The sequence below is a fragment of the Colias philodice genome, chromosome 13, assembly GCF_061535455.1.
Source record: "Colias philodice isolate Cphi_HAF_F1 chromosome 13, ilColPhil1 Martin Lab GWU primary, whole genome shotgun sequence".
NCBI lineage: Eukaryota > Metazoa > Arthropoda > Insecta > Lepidoptera > Pieridae > Colias > Colias philodice.
In genome coordinates, this window is record NC_143098.1 from 285760 (window position 1) to 301596 (window position 15837).

At 34.2% G+C, this 15837-nt stretch overlaps 3 protein-coding genes and 1 non-coding gene across 4 annotated transcripts; 3 read left to right on the forward strand and 1 right to left on the reverse strand.

The window, feature by feature from the left end:
• Positions 1-1849: 1849 nt before the first annotated feature.
• LOC149483134 (uncharacterized) lies at positions 1850-4147 on the forward strand. The gene is made up of 7 exons (XM_089702101.1): positions 1850-1885; positions 1953-2138; positions 2442-2537; positions 2619-2821; positions 3078-3200; positions 3547-3769; positions 4067-4147. Exons 1-7 carry the CDS (start codon positions 1850-1852, stop codon positions 4145-4147), a joined length of 948 nt encoding a protein of 315 aa, XP_089558227.1.
• Positions 4044-13759, reverse strand: Ddx56 (putative ATP-dependent RNA helicase DDX56). Its single transcript, XM_089702100.1, has 12 exons — positions 13502-13759; positions 13082-13306; positions 12532-12794; positions 12085-12345; positions 11668-11863; positions 11387-11536; positions 11053-11150; positions 10158-10299; positions 9461-9685; positions 9162-9228; positions 8721-8746; positions 4044-4169 (listed from the first exon to the last, which is right to left on the reverse strand). The coding sequence occupies exons 1-10, from the start codon at positions 13559-13561 to the stop codon at positions 9163-9165; spliced, it is 1686 nt and encodes a 561-aa protein (XP_089558226.1). The 5' UTR covers positions 13562-13759; the 3' UTR covers positions 4044-4169; positions 8721-8746; position 9162.
• Positions 4531-6605, forward strand: LOC149483136 (uncharacterized). Its single transcript, XM_089702102.1, has 5 exons — positions 4531-4719; positions 5089-5244; positions 5464-5559; positions 5814-5956; positions 6416-6605. Exons 1-5 carry the CDS (start codon positions 4546-4548, stop codon positions 6603-6605), a joined length of 759 nt encoding a protein of 252 aa, XP_089558228.1. The 5' UTR covers positions 4531-4545.
• On the forward strand, positions 7062-7226 carry LOC149483137 (U1 spliceosomal RNA). Its single transcript, XR_016316543.1, has one exon. It is a non-coding gene; the product is annotated as a U1 spliceosomal RNA (small nuclear RNA).
• Positions 13760-15837: the final 2078 nt, after the last annotated feature.

A 15837-nucleotide genomic window follows, 5' to 3' on the forward strand; every position in this document is an offset into this window, starting at 1 on the left:
TACGCTGTACATTTTTAAAATATTGCTGGACAGACTATAAAAACATATTATTGCATTTACAACTCGCTTACATATTTTAACAATAAAAAGAAATGTTATTATCAAACTTATATCAAATATATTTTTGTATATAGACATAGGTTGTATGCGTTATAAGTATTATAAATAGGTATATTTAAATAACATATTTTTCCTTGTGCTTCAAATATTTTGAAAAATATTCTTAATAAGGTTAGAATGTTTTTGTATTCTTGGGCAATGAATACAGAAATATCTAATACCTTATATTTAAATAAAAATATTGTAAAAAGTACGTTATTTTGAAATTCGTAGATCTATGCATGCTCGTAGAACTCGTAGATTGGCAATATTACAATGCCATTAGAATTTTTAATCCATGCTTAATAATGAGAAGCAATGAATTTATAACATATGCATGATAATTATATTAGGTATGTATTTTATAATAAATAAGCTATATTGTCTAGAAATATTAGGTCGATTGTTACTGCAATAAAGAAGGTGACCATGACTTAGATTTAATAAAAACGTAGTAGGAAAAATTCTTATTCCAATATCTATAGATAGATAGACATACGTATTTTAGCATTTATTCAAAGTTTAATCATATACCTATCCTGTAGCATATATTGCATACTATTTCACTAACTCATAACCAAATATTGTTAGAAAATTTTTGAAATGTATTAGTCGTGCAACTAAATGTTTTTATATACAAATAATATAAAATTGTTTATATACCCACATTAGTCTTGTATTTTTTTTATATGATTTTTAATGCGTGTTCGTATTAATACGTTCGTAATAATAGGTAATTTATACAAACTATTTAAAAGTAGCTTATAGTATGATTCTGCGTGTAGATGAATTTAATAGACTATAATTTATTTTTACTGACTAGTGCAATATTGTATTATAAATTATTTAATGTGTTACATAAATTTAAAAATGATTATGTTTTCTTTTATTGTTTTACGAAATTAATATAGTGGTAACGGATCGTTAGATTTTAATGTTTATCGTTTGACTTAAGTTTTGTCAAAATTCAACCTCCGTAACAAAAGTACTTTTTTTAACCGTCGTCCAAAAACAAGAGGAGGTTTTATTTTCGTCTGTATGTATTTTGTGTAGGTATGTTAGATCATATTTTCCACAACTGTGATTTCATTTAAGACATTTTTTATTTACATTTTTACATATTTACATGTTTTTGTTTGCACTAGTCGACGATAGCCGTGTCTTGTGCTAGTGTGTGTCTATGGTAAACCAATAAACGCAACTGTTGGACGCCCTGTGTCAGCCATCACAGGAACGTCTCAACATTTGTTACTAAACACTTGTTTTATTTCTGTGCCCTATTTATAAGTTACAATTAAAAAATTAATACAATATTAGATATTAGGCTCTGGCTCTCTTGCTAGGTATGCCTAGCCAGGCTATGGCCTGTATACCTACAATATTATACCATATTAATTATTATACAGTTTAGTTTAGTCATGCACTTTTTACAGTGCAATATCTTTGAAATCATAAGCACATGCGTTATAAGTGGTTATAAGCAATGTAAGCAAGAATGTGATTACAAATTACAATAGGTTTTGAAGCCGCGAGCGCACATAGACAGAATAAATTTTTCACCATAAAGTTTTTATAATAAACACTAGCCTCCGTGTAGCCTCCTAGATCACGTCAATATCTGACTCTGTCATCTCCAACACCGTATGATAAAATAATAAAAATAATAAATTCCAGTGATCATAGCAATGTTTAAATAAAATACAATTGAAGATGGTAAGGACTGCGGAGGCAGGCTCCCGGTACCATTTGTATGGCAGGAAAAACTGTAAGCTTCAATACACATTGCGTAAGTAGAATACCAGACATTTTGTAAGTGCCTTCTGCACTTAGAAATAAATATTCTCCCACTGTAGAATCTGTCGGAGAGTGGGGTCGAGTCGGTAGCGCGATGGCTGAGCTGCAACGGGGAGGCATGGGGGATGGGCCCCACGGCCGTGTTCGCGAGCGCCGCGGCGCTGTTCCTGTACAACGAGCTGCAGGCGACCATCTTTGTGGCTGGCGACCACGCGCACGTCTCGCTGCTCGAGAAGACGCTGGTGGTAAGGAACTGCTCGCTCTATTCGATATATGAAGTGTAGCAAATAGAAGAATGAGCTGCATAGCGCTTTGGTTAATACTTAATACAGGGACACAGTTAGCATAATATTGATACGATAAGAACTTATAGTAGACGAAAAAAATTTCAAGATGGATATAAACTAAACAGTAGGTTAAAGTTAGATAAAGATCAATTTCTCAATCTCAGGGATAATTGAGGCACGTACCTACCTACTTACTAGGCAATTGAAAATTTGTTTTTCTTTCAGCAACAGTAATAAATTGTGTGAAATGATTTGTTATAGTGCTCTATGGTGGCCGGAATGTTGGCGTTAATGATCCATCTCTGGGTGTGCTCCATGCGCTTCTTTCAGTACTATCTCGACACCCTTATTAGAGACGTGAGTTATCATGACTTAATATTTTTTCCAGACCAATATTTATGACCAAATTTCTATATTTAGGCAATATGGTTTCTCTAGAGCCCAAACTTTCTTCTCGAGATGACGACAGCGGGTTTCCTGGGGCAAACAGAGCTGGTCCCGCTGGGCCCTCTCACGCGCTTCCTGAAGCAGCAGCAGCCGCAGATCCATATCACCATCTGCTGGTTCCTTTCGCTGTGCTACGCGGACTACGTCAGGAAGCACTACTGCCAGCGCTTCAACATGCCGTATTTGGAGCAGTGGTTGGTAAATGATAGATGTTTATTACTGTGTGGTAGGAAACACTTACGTTGTAGATATCCGAAAGGAAGAGAGTTGGCTCTATATCGTAATTTGTAATTACTACCTTTTCACACGATGCAAATGTATTAATATCAATTGATAATAATTTACATAACAGTTAATCCACACCTTTACACTTTACTTATTATCAAAGATTGGATATTATTGTAGTTTCTTTTCTTATCGTATACGCTTACAAGTGTGCGATGACTGCAGGCAAGCCGAACTGCACGCCCGCGCCTCCCGCGGCGTGCATCACACCATGCAGAAGGTGAACAGCTTCGTGGGCGCGGTGCACCAGCGCCTGCGCGGCTACACGCAGGCGGTTGACGTGAATACGTAACTATCATGGCCTTTGATATTACTGATCAGTTCAATATTAATAGGTATCGATTTATTTCAACGATTTCCTAACAATGTATTGTGGCCTAGGCTACAGATTTTTCTATAACTGAGATTAATTCAGGGGCGCATAAATACATACTCACATATTTAAAGGTTATTTCAAATTCATAACACATTGATTTGAAATATTTGATTATAGTTGACAGATAATGCATAATTTATTAATCTAGCATGAATTCGACACACAATTGAATTCAGCTTTACTTACAAAAGTGTCAGACCGCATATGCATGTGGCATGACATGTAAAGTTAGCTTAGAGCCAACGTTGGCCCCTAGAGTGCGGGCGGGCGCGTGTCGCGCGAGGCGAGCGGCGCGGGCAGTCGCGTGTCGTTCGCGAGCGAAGCGAGAGCGGCCTTCGCGCGGGAAAGCGAAGCGAGAGCGGACAACGTGCGGGTTGAGAGCGGAGTGCGGGCGGACGGCCGCGTGGTCGGCGCGCGCCTCATTAGCCACGCTAGTGACACCACGGCTGACGTATTGGAAAAGCTCAGAGCTTATGTTTCGGTACCCTGCTATATTGTTTTGCCTTCTTGCAGTAGAAAGTTGTTATAATGTATTTTTATGGTCGTACCTACACCATACATACTTTTTTAATTTTTTTACCGCTTTTTATCATTTCTGAAATCTTTTAACCATAACTGATAAAATACTTATGTAGATATGAGTAAATGGGTTTTTAGTAGATTAACTACCATATGATATTCCCATAACTGTTCTGTTGAGTAGTGGATCTCTTAATATGTAAGGGGAAAAAGGACAATCAAATAAAACACTATAATACAGTTATACAATATATTACAGAAAACTCGTTGCCCATGCAGTAGCACCGCGCCGCACGCGCACGACCACTCCGGCGCAGACAACCACGATACCAATCCTTGAGCAGCTTTTACATGTCCCTTTCCTGTGTTGAACGATAAATAAATTATTATAAGCATTGATTATGAATATTATTTTGTGGACGTATGCCTTTCACTGGAATAATTTTACAGTGAATAGTCGTAACCTTAATCCGTAATTATAGGAGAATTTCTTGGTGCTTTTGCGAGGTGATATTACTCTTAATTTGGCAGGCAATATGATATTTGATGTTTGAAATAAATTTAATCCCCCAGGACATTTCCTGGCCGGTCAATTAGTATGATTATGTTAAAGATATTTTATTTTAATGTAGACGTGGAGATTTTTTTTGGAAAACATTTCTTTTCATTGGCTATGGACACATAGCCTAATAATTTGACCTTCCTATATGTATCCAGTCCTTGATCATAAAATAAGACATGTGTTATGTCACAGTGGCATTTTACGTGACACAGTCACAACATGATCTCGTAACAAAACATTTCAATACAAAAATATTTCAGTATGTTTGCTCTGTTTTTATAAATTTCTATGTAAAGGAGTTCACGATGATACATTTTTCTATAAACTATTTCAACTATCAAATTGTACAGGTGTGTTACGTAGAATATTTCCGTGGTTAGACGTGAATATAATTAAATTGAAATGAACTAGTAGGCCACTGGCCAACAATAACTACATTTATCTGAAACCCATTTGTTTATTACAAAACTTTCTTCAATATGATAAGTATATTATTCTACACAAAACGAGTGACAAATAAGACGTAAAAGAGTGTGTTAATTACTTGCAACAACTTAGAAATTTAAGTTGCGTTACTTTTTATAAGTTAAATTAACTATTGCGGATAACAAAAAGAGAAAAAAAAAATCAGGAAGATAAGATACAGAAATAGACCATACCAGACTTAAATAAAGAAAGTTAAATTATTAATTTGCTATGGTATTATTTGCGAGTTACAGTTACTAGACTGGGCGCGATGCGGGGAGAGCTTTTTCTCAATGATACCGACGGTGCTGTGGGCAGCTGGGTCCGCTGCGTTTGCGTACCGCATCATTACGTCACTGTTCAAAAGATTTATGTTCCGGAGGGTACCATTATGGGAAATTATTCTACAGGTCTAGTTTTAAGACGTTGATCACAATAATATTGTAAAACAACACTTACTCAATTCTGAAAATTATTACCTAAATGTAAAAGATCACTTGACGAGTACCATTCGATAAAAAGAGCTTTAGAGGTCACCATTCAGTAGTTTGGAGGAAAGTTAACGTTTTAATTAGGTACGTTAAAATCTAAATGTGATATCAGTATTTTTAAACAGCTCTCTTTTTCAGCATCTGATATTCATTTGGATGGTCATATATAGTTTACATTTCTGGGGACTACTCGTAAGGATTGTGAAAATGATGGTCGAATATTGTTACCACAACGTGAGTTATTATTAATTCAAACCGACATTCTAATAAGCAGGTTCAAAAGGTATCATATCGGATGTAGAATGAATTAAGGTTGTTAAAAACAATAATTATCATTCATAGATCACGATTACAAGGAAAATAAACTCAATTCTCTATCCAGTGTTAAATTACTTTCAAAATATCGTGATTTCAAAGCTAAAGAAAATTTAAAACGAAAATACAAATAAATCAACAGTATTAACGATCCAAAATCTACAATATTGCAGGACCAAAACACAGAATTATCACACGAAGAACAAGCAGGATGCAGGATAGTGCAGCAGTGGCTTCTCTGGGTGTGCGGCGCGTGCCCGCTCGCGGCGTACCTGCACACGCGCCCGCGCCCCGCACACCCGCCCCTCATGATATGGTTAACTATTGTGCCCATAGTAATTAGTAATTACACCTAGTAACTTGACACTACACTATTCACACGGGAGCTAGCGGATCGCACGATTGTGCGAAGTAACTCATCTATGATACGGTTATTACAATATAACACACAGATTTTGACCAGTTCAGGTCAATTGAGAGATCGTAAATATATTTAGGTATATGCCATCTTTAGTAGGCGAAAAGATAAATGATTAACCATTTGTTAGGGTCGGAGGAGCAAAATCCTTGAATGTCATGTTAAGAACTAATCAAAACACGGAATGCAAATAAAACTAAACAGTCAACTCATAAAATACATTGATAGACTGATAGATAATTGGCAGAAAAATAGGCAATTATTCCGTCTGCTAATTTATTATGCATAATTTAGAATCTACTGATCGAAACTGCAAAATAATTGACAAAGATTTAAATGTATTTTATTTATTTGCAGGATAACTACTAACCCCTGGCAACGGCGAGAAATGGGTCCCTATGGGTACTATCTACATCGACCCCTTACTTCTTTGGAAAGGCCGAATTCATTATTGCAGCAAACGTCAGTTCTTCGAAAGGCTCATAGCGACTCCAGAACAATCATCAAAGAACCGCCCAGAAAGAGAAGAATTTCTAAATCGGTTTAAGAACTTCGTAATAAATCATGTCTTTGTTTTAAATCGTATTTTATTTTGAACCTACAGTGAGAACGATAAGAATGCATACCTATTTATTTATATATTAATATGATCAAGTAAAATTAATAAAACGTGTGAATCGATCACGATAAAGGATAATGAATTTCTTCTTGAGCAAAGTATAGATAGGTACCTACTATAGGTACTATTAGTTAGTGGTTAATAGTTAGAAGTAGACGCTACTTGTAAAAACTCACAATCCAATAATTGATTGATGCAAATTGCAATTAAAATTGCTGTGAATACATAATCGAATAAAATACTGATTAATAGGTGAATATTTCAAATATCACTGACATTATTGAATCAACCTGTCGTCAATAGATGTCACTGATATACCTTTTGAATCGTGCTATCGAAATTTTTTTCGTATCTTATATAAGTAGCCGTCAGTTAGTACGTGGCATACTAACCTTGCGCAGGGTGTACCGTGATCAGCAAGGCGGTTGCCCCGGGCCGGCGCCGGCCATGGCACTGCGGCCGGGGCTCGCCGGCCTGTGACTATCCCTCGCGGGGTACGTCGTGCGTGTAATTTTTGGTAGTTGGGACTTGCGTGCTGCGCAGTCCCATTGTTATACGGATATATTGATATGCAATATGAAGGCAATATGCATCAAAATAATGGATCAATGGATGCCAATTATGTGTCAATTATGTGTTACATTTTTGCGATTTGTAAACCTGTTAATTATTGGAAACCTGTCTGCTAAAAAGTGAACGTATTCATTATAGATATTACTATAGTCCTTTCCACCTAAGATGATTTCTGTGACACATGGATTTTTGACACGTATAGAGATGTCTTTACTGAAATCATATCAATTGTTTTCGATAATCGATAATATTTTATATGGAAATTAAATCGATTTGAATAAAGTACCAAAATTAGTTTTTTCGGCATTTCGCCAACAATTAACTAAGGAAACTTAGCAAACAACAGCAACAAAAAGTCAACAATAACAATTAGTAACAATAACAGAATACCACGTAAAGTATCATTATAAAAATGCAACTTATATACAAGGCTGAGGCACTCGTACAGACGATTGTCTCGATTGACAAACGATCACAAGATGGGCGCCGATTATATGATTTTCCAACTCTATGATTTTTCAACGATCCATTTCATGTACACAAATTGCGTAGGTATTATATTTTTGTGTTATTTTATTTTATTTTTCATTATATTAAACTAAACAATACTGTTTTCGATTTATAAGTTTAAGATGTTTTATTTTTATATTTTTGGCAATAATTCCGTCATAAAATAAAAATATTATGCACTAAAATTATTTTGGCGTTTTAAACATAAAATACGTAATTCGGAACACGATGAAGTGTCACAGGAATCATCATAGGTGAAAAGGACTATAGCATTCCGTGCGTGGCTTTGCCCGCTATGTCTAAAACCGAAAATTATATACTGAAACCTTCCTCAAGAACCACTCTATCTATTTAAAAATCGCATCAAAATTCTGTTGCGTATTCGTAATCAGGAAATGTAGTGATGTGTGTGTGGATTAAAAAACAAACATACAAACTTATTTGGCGTTTGAAGCGATACTATTTGTTCTTTACAAACATATCTCTACGCATCCATGGAAAAGCACCCTAAAAGCTAAATGAATGAACAGTTTCAAATAAACTTTTTGATTTTCCAGTACAAAAATTAAAATATATCCCAAAATAATGACTTTTATCACGAAAATGTTTCTTTATTTTTATCAAACTGACAACAACAAAACAGCAGAAACTTTCCTTCATTTTTACGCATTGTAATGAGTTTTCAGAACTAGATTATATGATCAGATTTTAGTTTATTTTTCATCTTTACATATTCAGTCAAAATATCTATTGCCCACCAAATAAGTCACACAAAACAAAGATGCAATTAATAAATATCCCATGAATTAACCAAGTACTTTACTTCGCAAACATTCATAAAAATTAAATTTAAAAAGCTATTTACTGAACCTCAAAACGGTTTAAAAAAAGCATTGTAAAAAAAAGAAAAAACCAATATAACAAAAAACAATATATTTGTCAGTATGTACTGCTACTAACCGAGAAGCGACGCGCCGCTCTGTGCACTGTATGAAGAAAAAAACACAAAGTCAGACATATTTTATTCGTACACATTATATTAATAGTCTTGTATAAAAATACATTTTATATCAAAAACAATAATTATACGCACGGCGTTTCTATAAACATTATCATTTCAAATTTACAGATATAATAAGGAAATCGAACTGAAGAAAAAAAACTTTAAATTCTTTCTCATTTCATGTTCACGCTCATTGTTTATCTTACAGATGTGATTGTTAATACTTGGGGTCCTGGTGACCCGTAACACAAGTATTTTATACTTATCGCGGGCACCAGTCTCTCATTGTGATGAGAAAAATAAATACAAAAACTATAAATTCAAAATAACGTAGGTTGTTGTTGGTAATGTGTATAGAAACGTCGGTACAGAAGATATCGGTCACACGCAATACTAACACTACGAGTCGGCGGCAGGCTTTAAGTTCTTCAGTTCGAAACTTTGCAGCGGGTTGCTTTGCCGCGCCTGAAATAATAAAATAATTTAATTTTACATGAAATTAAACTCTTTTTTCATTTGCATTCTATGTAAATAATGTAGATCTTAAAACTTATATGTATATAGAAATTCTTCCTACTTTATTCTACTATACCAAAAAAAATTCGTCCTATTTCAGAATTGTGAGTGTTACGAACTTATCTTTAATTTAAAAAATATCAAAGCTTTATAATACAATATCATAAAAAACTCTACATACCTGATACTTATGTCTCTTCGCACTCCCAAAGTTCCCCTGCTTCCTCTTCCTCGTCACTTGCGCGGGCGCAGGCGCATCTGCACTTGGCTCCAACTCAGTTTCCCGTAAAGCGGCCGGTAGTAAATACTCCGGTACATGAGCTAGTTGTTCCTGCACTCGCACTGTGTGTAGTGCCTTGTCTCGCTTGATGGCTTGCAGCTCTAGTGGGTTGTCTTCGAAGAAACCCTGCAAAGAATGTGGTTTGTAGATACGGGTGTATGTGGTTGGTGGGGGAAGGATGGTGAGGGTAGTCAGGGAGAAGATTAGTCGTTCATCAAAGTGATATGTTTGGTTGGTTTCATCATGTGGATATTTTATTAATTTTGTAAAATGTTTGGTTTAATATAGCTATAATATTGCTGGTTTATTGGCTTAAATTATATGTTAAGCAGTATACAGGGTCGTACGGCGTACCAATAATCGTCCGTTACCTGCATTTTAAAGTCAAAACAATTTATTGTTTCTAACCTGCAGTTTAGAAACTCAACTAAATCCATGTTACCTGCAGTTGAGCAGTTCCCGTTAATCTTATTATAGTCCATCTTTCAAGCCTATAGTCCATCTTTCAAGCCGACTATAGGATTCTTTCATCTTTCAATGGCAGCTTGACTTATCAAATATCAATAACCTACACTTAAGAAACTCAACAGTCAGTTACCTGCAGCTTGGAGCAGTTGAGCAGCTCCCGCTTGATCTCGTGCAGGCGCGCCTCGCGCACGGCGATGCGCGTCACGGCGCGCCACGCGTCGCGCGACCGGTACCGGAACCCCTCCACCTCCTCCAGAGCAAACGAGTACTTTCTGCGGGAAATGGGTAGTTTATTACATTTTTATTGGATCTGTGTTCATATTGTAACATCTATAACACAAAGAAGGTAGCTTTAGTAAGCTTTTGTGGAACATTTGCACACTATGCCTCGAGAAAATGGTACAGAAGCAAACACTTTGCGCAAAGAAACGAAAGGAAAAATATCAATTCAGCTGACATAATACTCAATACCTGACAAGATATTCACCTAAACAAAACAATCAAACAAAGCTAGAAGTGTATGGGTTGACTAAAAAATCAACAATTGCAGATGGCGATTAGATCATTAGATTACATGCAGTTGAATTACAACATTATTTTTGACGTGACAACGTCTTATAATTCGATAGAGCCGGCTGCACGCACGAAAAAACATGACTCATGCGGCGTTACCTCGCTCTGAGGCGTTCCATGCAGGCTTGAAGCGAGAGCGCGGAACGAGCGACAAAGAAGCACAATCGGACGTTGTCACGTTCAACTATCGTCAGTAAACCGAATTTACAGACAACCAATTTTTCAATTAAAAATAACGCATAATGCATAGCATCAGTTAATTGAATAAAATATGACCAGGAAAAATTTAGCACTACATCAACAAAGTAGTAAATTTATTCGTATTATGTGTGGCATTTAAACTTAGACGCTACATTGCCTAAATGTGCTTGCAATTTATTTTTTATAAGTGATAATACCCAAAAAATAAATGATCTTTTTATGAATATAATATATGAATAATTGGTACTTACTGCAATACTTTTTGTCCATTGAAACCTTTTGATAAATGTGCTTCAACTTCCTCTAACAATGGTTTCTCTCTGATTGATACAAACGACAATACAGATCCCTGTAACAAAATAATTTGATATTGCTGTACTTATTGTTTATTAATGATAGTTAAAAGTGAAAAATATGTCTTTAACATGATTTAAAGTAAAGATATTTTTTTTTATTACTCTGTGAAGTTCTTCAAAGATTCTAATCTTTTCTATCCATGGATATTAGATATTTTTAAGTATAAAGAAAAAATAATTCAACCTGTATTATTACGAGTATTAGCAAAGGTATAAAAAAATAATCTACCTGGTTATTCCCCCTGGCCGTCCTCCCCGCTCTGTGCACATAAGAGTTGACGTCTAGTGGGAAGTCAAAGTTGATCACATTGGACACGTGCTGGAAGTCGATGCCACGCGACACACCGGATTCTTTGTCTTTTTTGCGTTTTGATTTTTGCTGCAATAAAGAAAAAACAGAAGCTAAAAATTTATGAAATAGAATATACTAGTGTTTATATTTATTGGTGATTAGTCGATATAATATAAACACAACATGATACAAGAAAAATAGTACAAGTTAGTACATACTCGTTTCTTCTTGCCAATCTCCTCTCCAGCGAGTAGACCACCATCAGGCTGCTCCAGCGCCTTCTCATCGGACGCCACAATGATCTGATAGCGGCCGCGGTTGAACTGGTCCACAGATAGACATCGAATTGCCGCGGGTAGCTCAGAATTTAACACGCAAGACCCTATTTTGAACTGTTCTAAATATAATTTTAATCTGAAAATAATAATTGATTTAATAGTACATTTAATGATAAATGTATAACATAAAAATGATCAAATCATCAGTTTCTCTATTAAAAACAGTTTAGTACATTTGATTCCTGGTAAACTATTGAAATTTTAATTATACAGTGGTAAATCACAGCATCAAACATCCTATCAATGTTGCGTAAATTAACTTTATGATCAAAATAATTAAAAAAAGTGCTTACTTACTTATAGCATCTATCAACAGTCCTTACAAAGATTATACTCTTGCCTCTGATCAAGTTAAGTTTAAGCAACGCATACAATATTGCTGCTTTGTCGTCTTCTTCAGCAAATAAGTGGTAATGCTGTAATTGTGTGGACGGTGCAAGGTCTGGCTCTTCCAGTTTGAGCGTCACAGGGTTTCGAAGAACAATCTTTTTTAGATTTAGCACATCCTCTGATAGTGTGGCCGAGGCTAACACTGCTTGATAGATTTTTGGTAAATGTCTGGAAAAGAATTATACTTTAAGTCATAATAATTAATTGTATATAAATGATTAAGACAATAGAAACCGTCTATAATTAACTAAGATAATTAATTTGACTACTTTTAATTGTTTATCGTTTCATGTTACTACAATCAATTGAAGAATTAGATTACCAAAAAAATGGATATGTTAACTAAAAAATTACCCCAAAAGCTCTTTCACCTCATCTTCATAGCCAAAAGAGAACACCAGGTCAGCTTCATCCACCACCAACATAGCCAGGTCATCCTTTAACTTCATATTATTTGCTTTCAAATGTGCCAGTGCCCTCGCAGGAGTCGCTACAACTATATCTGGTTTGTCTGCTAAAAGGGACTTCTGGACTTGTGTGTTGGCATTTGAGGATATATCTATACATCGCACTTCTCTTGAACATTTTAGTGTGAGATCTGACACTACTGATGTAATCTGTAAGAGACAAAAAAATTTTTTAAAGAAGCAAACAGAATAGCATCATGTAAATTATATAGCAGCATATTGAATAAAAATGGGAGCATAAATTATCTCTAGATAACATTATAAAAATACAGAATAGAAAACATAAAAGAAACAAAATTGAGAAATATTAAATAAATTATTGAAATATAAAATGTTGATCTTACACCAATCTTCAATCCAAACAATTTAATTGTGTACTATGCATAATTGGCTATTAAATAAAATGAAATGATTAATGATTATAATATGTAACATACCTGACCACATAACTCTTTGCTTGGTGATAAAATTAATGCTCTGATACACTGGTGTGTGCTTGTGTTTTTTAAATTTAAAATCTTTTGTAGCACCGGTATTGTGAATGCCGCAGTTTTGCCTGAACCGGTTCTCGCCCTCATGAGGACATCTTTGCCTTCCAGAAGAAGTGGTATTGCTGTCTCTTGGATCAGTGTTGGGTTTGACCAGCCAAGTTGTGAAATTGCCTAAAAGAAAATTATTCTACATGTCATTTAATGAATAAAGTGCAATTGTTAAGGCCCTGAGTTTGCGAGTATAACACGTGGTAATATTTACATTAGTAAATTTTCAATATCATGAGTAAAATAATAAAGATTCATAGCGATATTATAAGTCAATAGAAATATAAAAGTAAAATTATCAATATCCGATTATAATACCTTTAATATACGATCATCTAACTCCATCTCATGGAACATAACCTTGTTTTCTTCAGCCATAGTCAGTCTTGCCTACATCAACACTTTAAAACAAATAAATTATATATTTCTCTTTACACGACGGTTATTTCTAAATCATTCATATAAATGCAACTAATAATCAATGGAATTTAAACACAAAATAATACGGATAGCGCACTACGTAATTCTAGTAAATACTCCCATCGACCATGTTTATTTCAAATTTCAATTTCAAACACATGTACGTCAACTGTCATAATTCCGACAATAGACCATAGATAAATAATTTATTATGATTCTAATGTCATCTTCAAACACTCAATGAATTGCCATATAAAATTTAAAATTACAATATCCCTGTGAATATCCATCAAGAATTGAAGACATAAATCCAACTATAAAACTTAAAATCATGAAAACCCATTCAAGTTATGTTCTAGTGGTATGGTCCTAGGGAATTATTGGAGATAGAGTTGAAGTTCTTTTTGACATAGAAGCGTTACTGAAAATTTAATTTGTTAAAACTTTGTCAGAAATCATGATTATAGTTTTATTTTATTATTTCATGCCACGCTATTTAAAATACCTTATTTTTTTCACCAATACAGATATAGAAACGACATGAATCTTATAGTTTAGATCACAGGTTTAGATGCTGTGTTTAGATGGCAAACATAAAACCACAAAACGTGGTCCTTTCAAACCTGTGTTTCAAACATTTAAAAAAAGATACACTTCTGAAATATATGTGGAAATATCAAGAAGCTTATATCTAATACACTGGAGATTGCACTATGACCATTAACTTGTCACAAGAAAATATAACCTTGAATGACGGCAGTGTTGTTTTTTGTCTCTTTCTGTGGGTGACCACACTGGTTTGTATATTCAGGATTTTTCGAAATAAAAAAAACTAAAAATCATGGTCTATAAATAATAACGACATATATTTTTAACAGTATTTATATTATAATATTACTGGTCAACTTACATGAATAATTATCATCCTTATAGGTACATACCATTTTAATTGGTAGAGAATGATAGTTTTAAATAACGCTTGATAACTAATTTTGATCTCATACTACGATTTTTTAATTAAAATGAGTGCTACATATTACATTAAAACATCGTTTTGGTTACTCAAGCTTCAGTCTAAAACTTTTCAATATTCCAAAGGGAGAGTTGCATCGCTAGTGTTGATGTGTGGTAACGATATTACAGTTCTCAGTAATTCGTTTGTCTTTCAGGAGCTGTACTTACGGTTACTAATGGTTTCATGGTGGTTAATTATAATATAATTAAAATTACTTTAACAGTTGAGACGCAGTAACAAGAATGTGGTAAATAAAAAGGTATAGCACTTTTCAAAAGGTATTTTTTTTCTGGACCGTAATCCTCAGGCTTAAAATGCAAACTGCATATTCTGGCATGTTGATAAATTTAACCCTTGATAGGCACTATGGACAGCCATTTATTTCTTTTTATTTCATTTTTGGAAAGCTGAAATACGTAAAACAAAAAAATATTAGGTTAAAAAGTATAAATTTCAATGTAAAAAAGAACAAACCACAATATGTGAGTGCAATACCGATGTCGTGTGTTGTTTTATTACTAGTATAAAATTTTTTAAAATGGTGTTCTAAATGTTCATCATAATATTGTTTAGCAATATATTATCGTCGCTATCCGTAAAAACCCATCATCATGGTTACCTTACTTGTTAAATTTGTTTGTTGAAAACTTGTTGAAAAATGATGAAAGTATTAGGAAAAGAACTTATTTAACATGATTGCTTAGTAAAATGATGATAAATTTGACGATTTTTGCCATTAAAATGATTCTAAACAGGTAAATGCATGAGTATTGAGGAATATTGTAAATAACGTAAATATATACACTTGCCTGTGAAATTATAGGCCAGAATTTGGTGTCCAAAAACTTCTGCAATTTTTCACAATGCAATACATTATTTATATTCGGAAAATATTTATTAAATACGCAACAATATTAACTTAAATATTCGAAGCGACGCAATTTTTTTGACACTTATGCCATATTGTCAAAGTGAGAGTTGCTACAATTTTATTATGGTAACTACCCATAATCAGGGAATATCGCTTTTTAATAATTGGTTCAGATAGTTATTTTATTTAGCATAAATAATAATTGTCTCATCCAACAATGCTTCTGAATGACGTTGTTGGCAATTTATCAACAAACTTGTAGGGGCTTGTTATGTGCGGGTGTAATAAAAGATGAATAACTACGCAAAGGTTATATTTCGTTAACTACATATATTTATTCGTATGTAA

Excerpts from the sequence above, each read along its gene's own strand:
- Ddx56 (XM_089702100.1), bottom strand. The coding sequence starts at position 13,561 with ATGGCTGAAGAAAACAAGGTTATGTTCCATGAGATGGAGTTAGATGAT. Across the intron at positions 12,795-13,081 it reads GCAAAGAGTTATGTGGTCAG|ATTACATCAGTAGTGTCAGA; the intron begins GTATGTTACATA and ends TGTCTCTTACAG. Across the intron at positions 11,864-12,084 it reads ACTGTTGATAGATGCTATAA|ATTAAAATTATATTTAGAAC; the intron begins GTAAGTAAGCAC and ends TATTATTTTCAG.
- LOC149483136 (XM_089702102.1), top strand. The coding sequence starts at position 4,546 with ATGTGTTATGTCACAGTGGCATTTTACGTGACACAGTCACAACATGAT. Across the intron at positions 5,245-5,463 it reads TATGGGAAATTATTCTACAG|CATCTGATATTCATTTGGAT; the intron begins GTCTAGTTTTAA and ends TCTCTTTTTCAG. Across the intron at positions 5,957-6,415 it reads CACCCGCCCCTCATGATATG|GATAACTACTAACCCCTGGC; the intron begins GTTAACTATTGT and ends ATTTATTTGCAG.
- LOC149483134 (XM_089702101.1), top strand. The coding sequence starts at position 1,850 with ATGGCAGGAAAAACTGTAAGCTTCAATACACATTGC. Across the intron at positions 2,538-2,618 it reads TCGACACCCTTATTAGAGAC|AGCCCAAACTTTCTTCTCGA; the intron begins GTGAGTTATCAT and ends TGGTTTCTCTAG. Across the intron at positions 3,201-3,546 it reads CAGGCGGTTGACGTGAATAC|TGCGGGCGGGCGCGTGTCGC; the intron begins GTAACTATCATG and ends TGGCCCCTAGAG.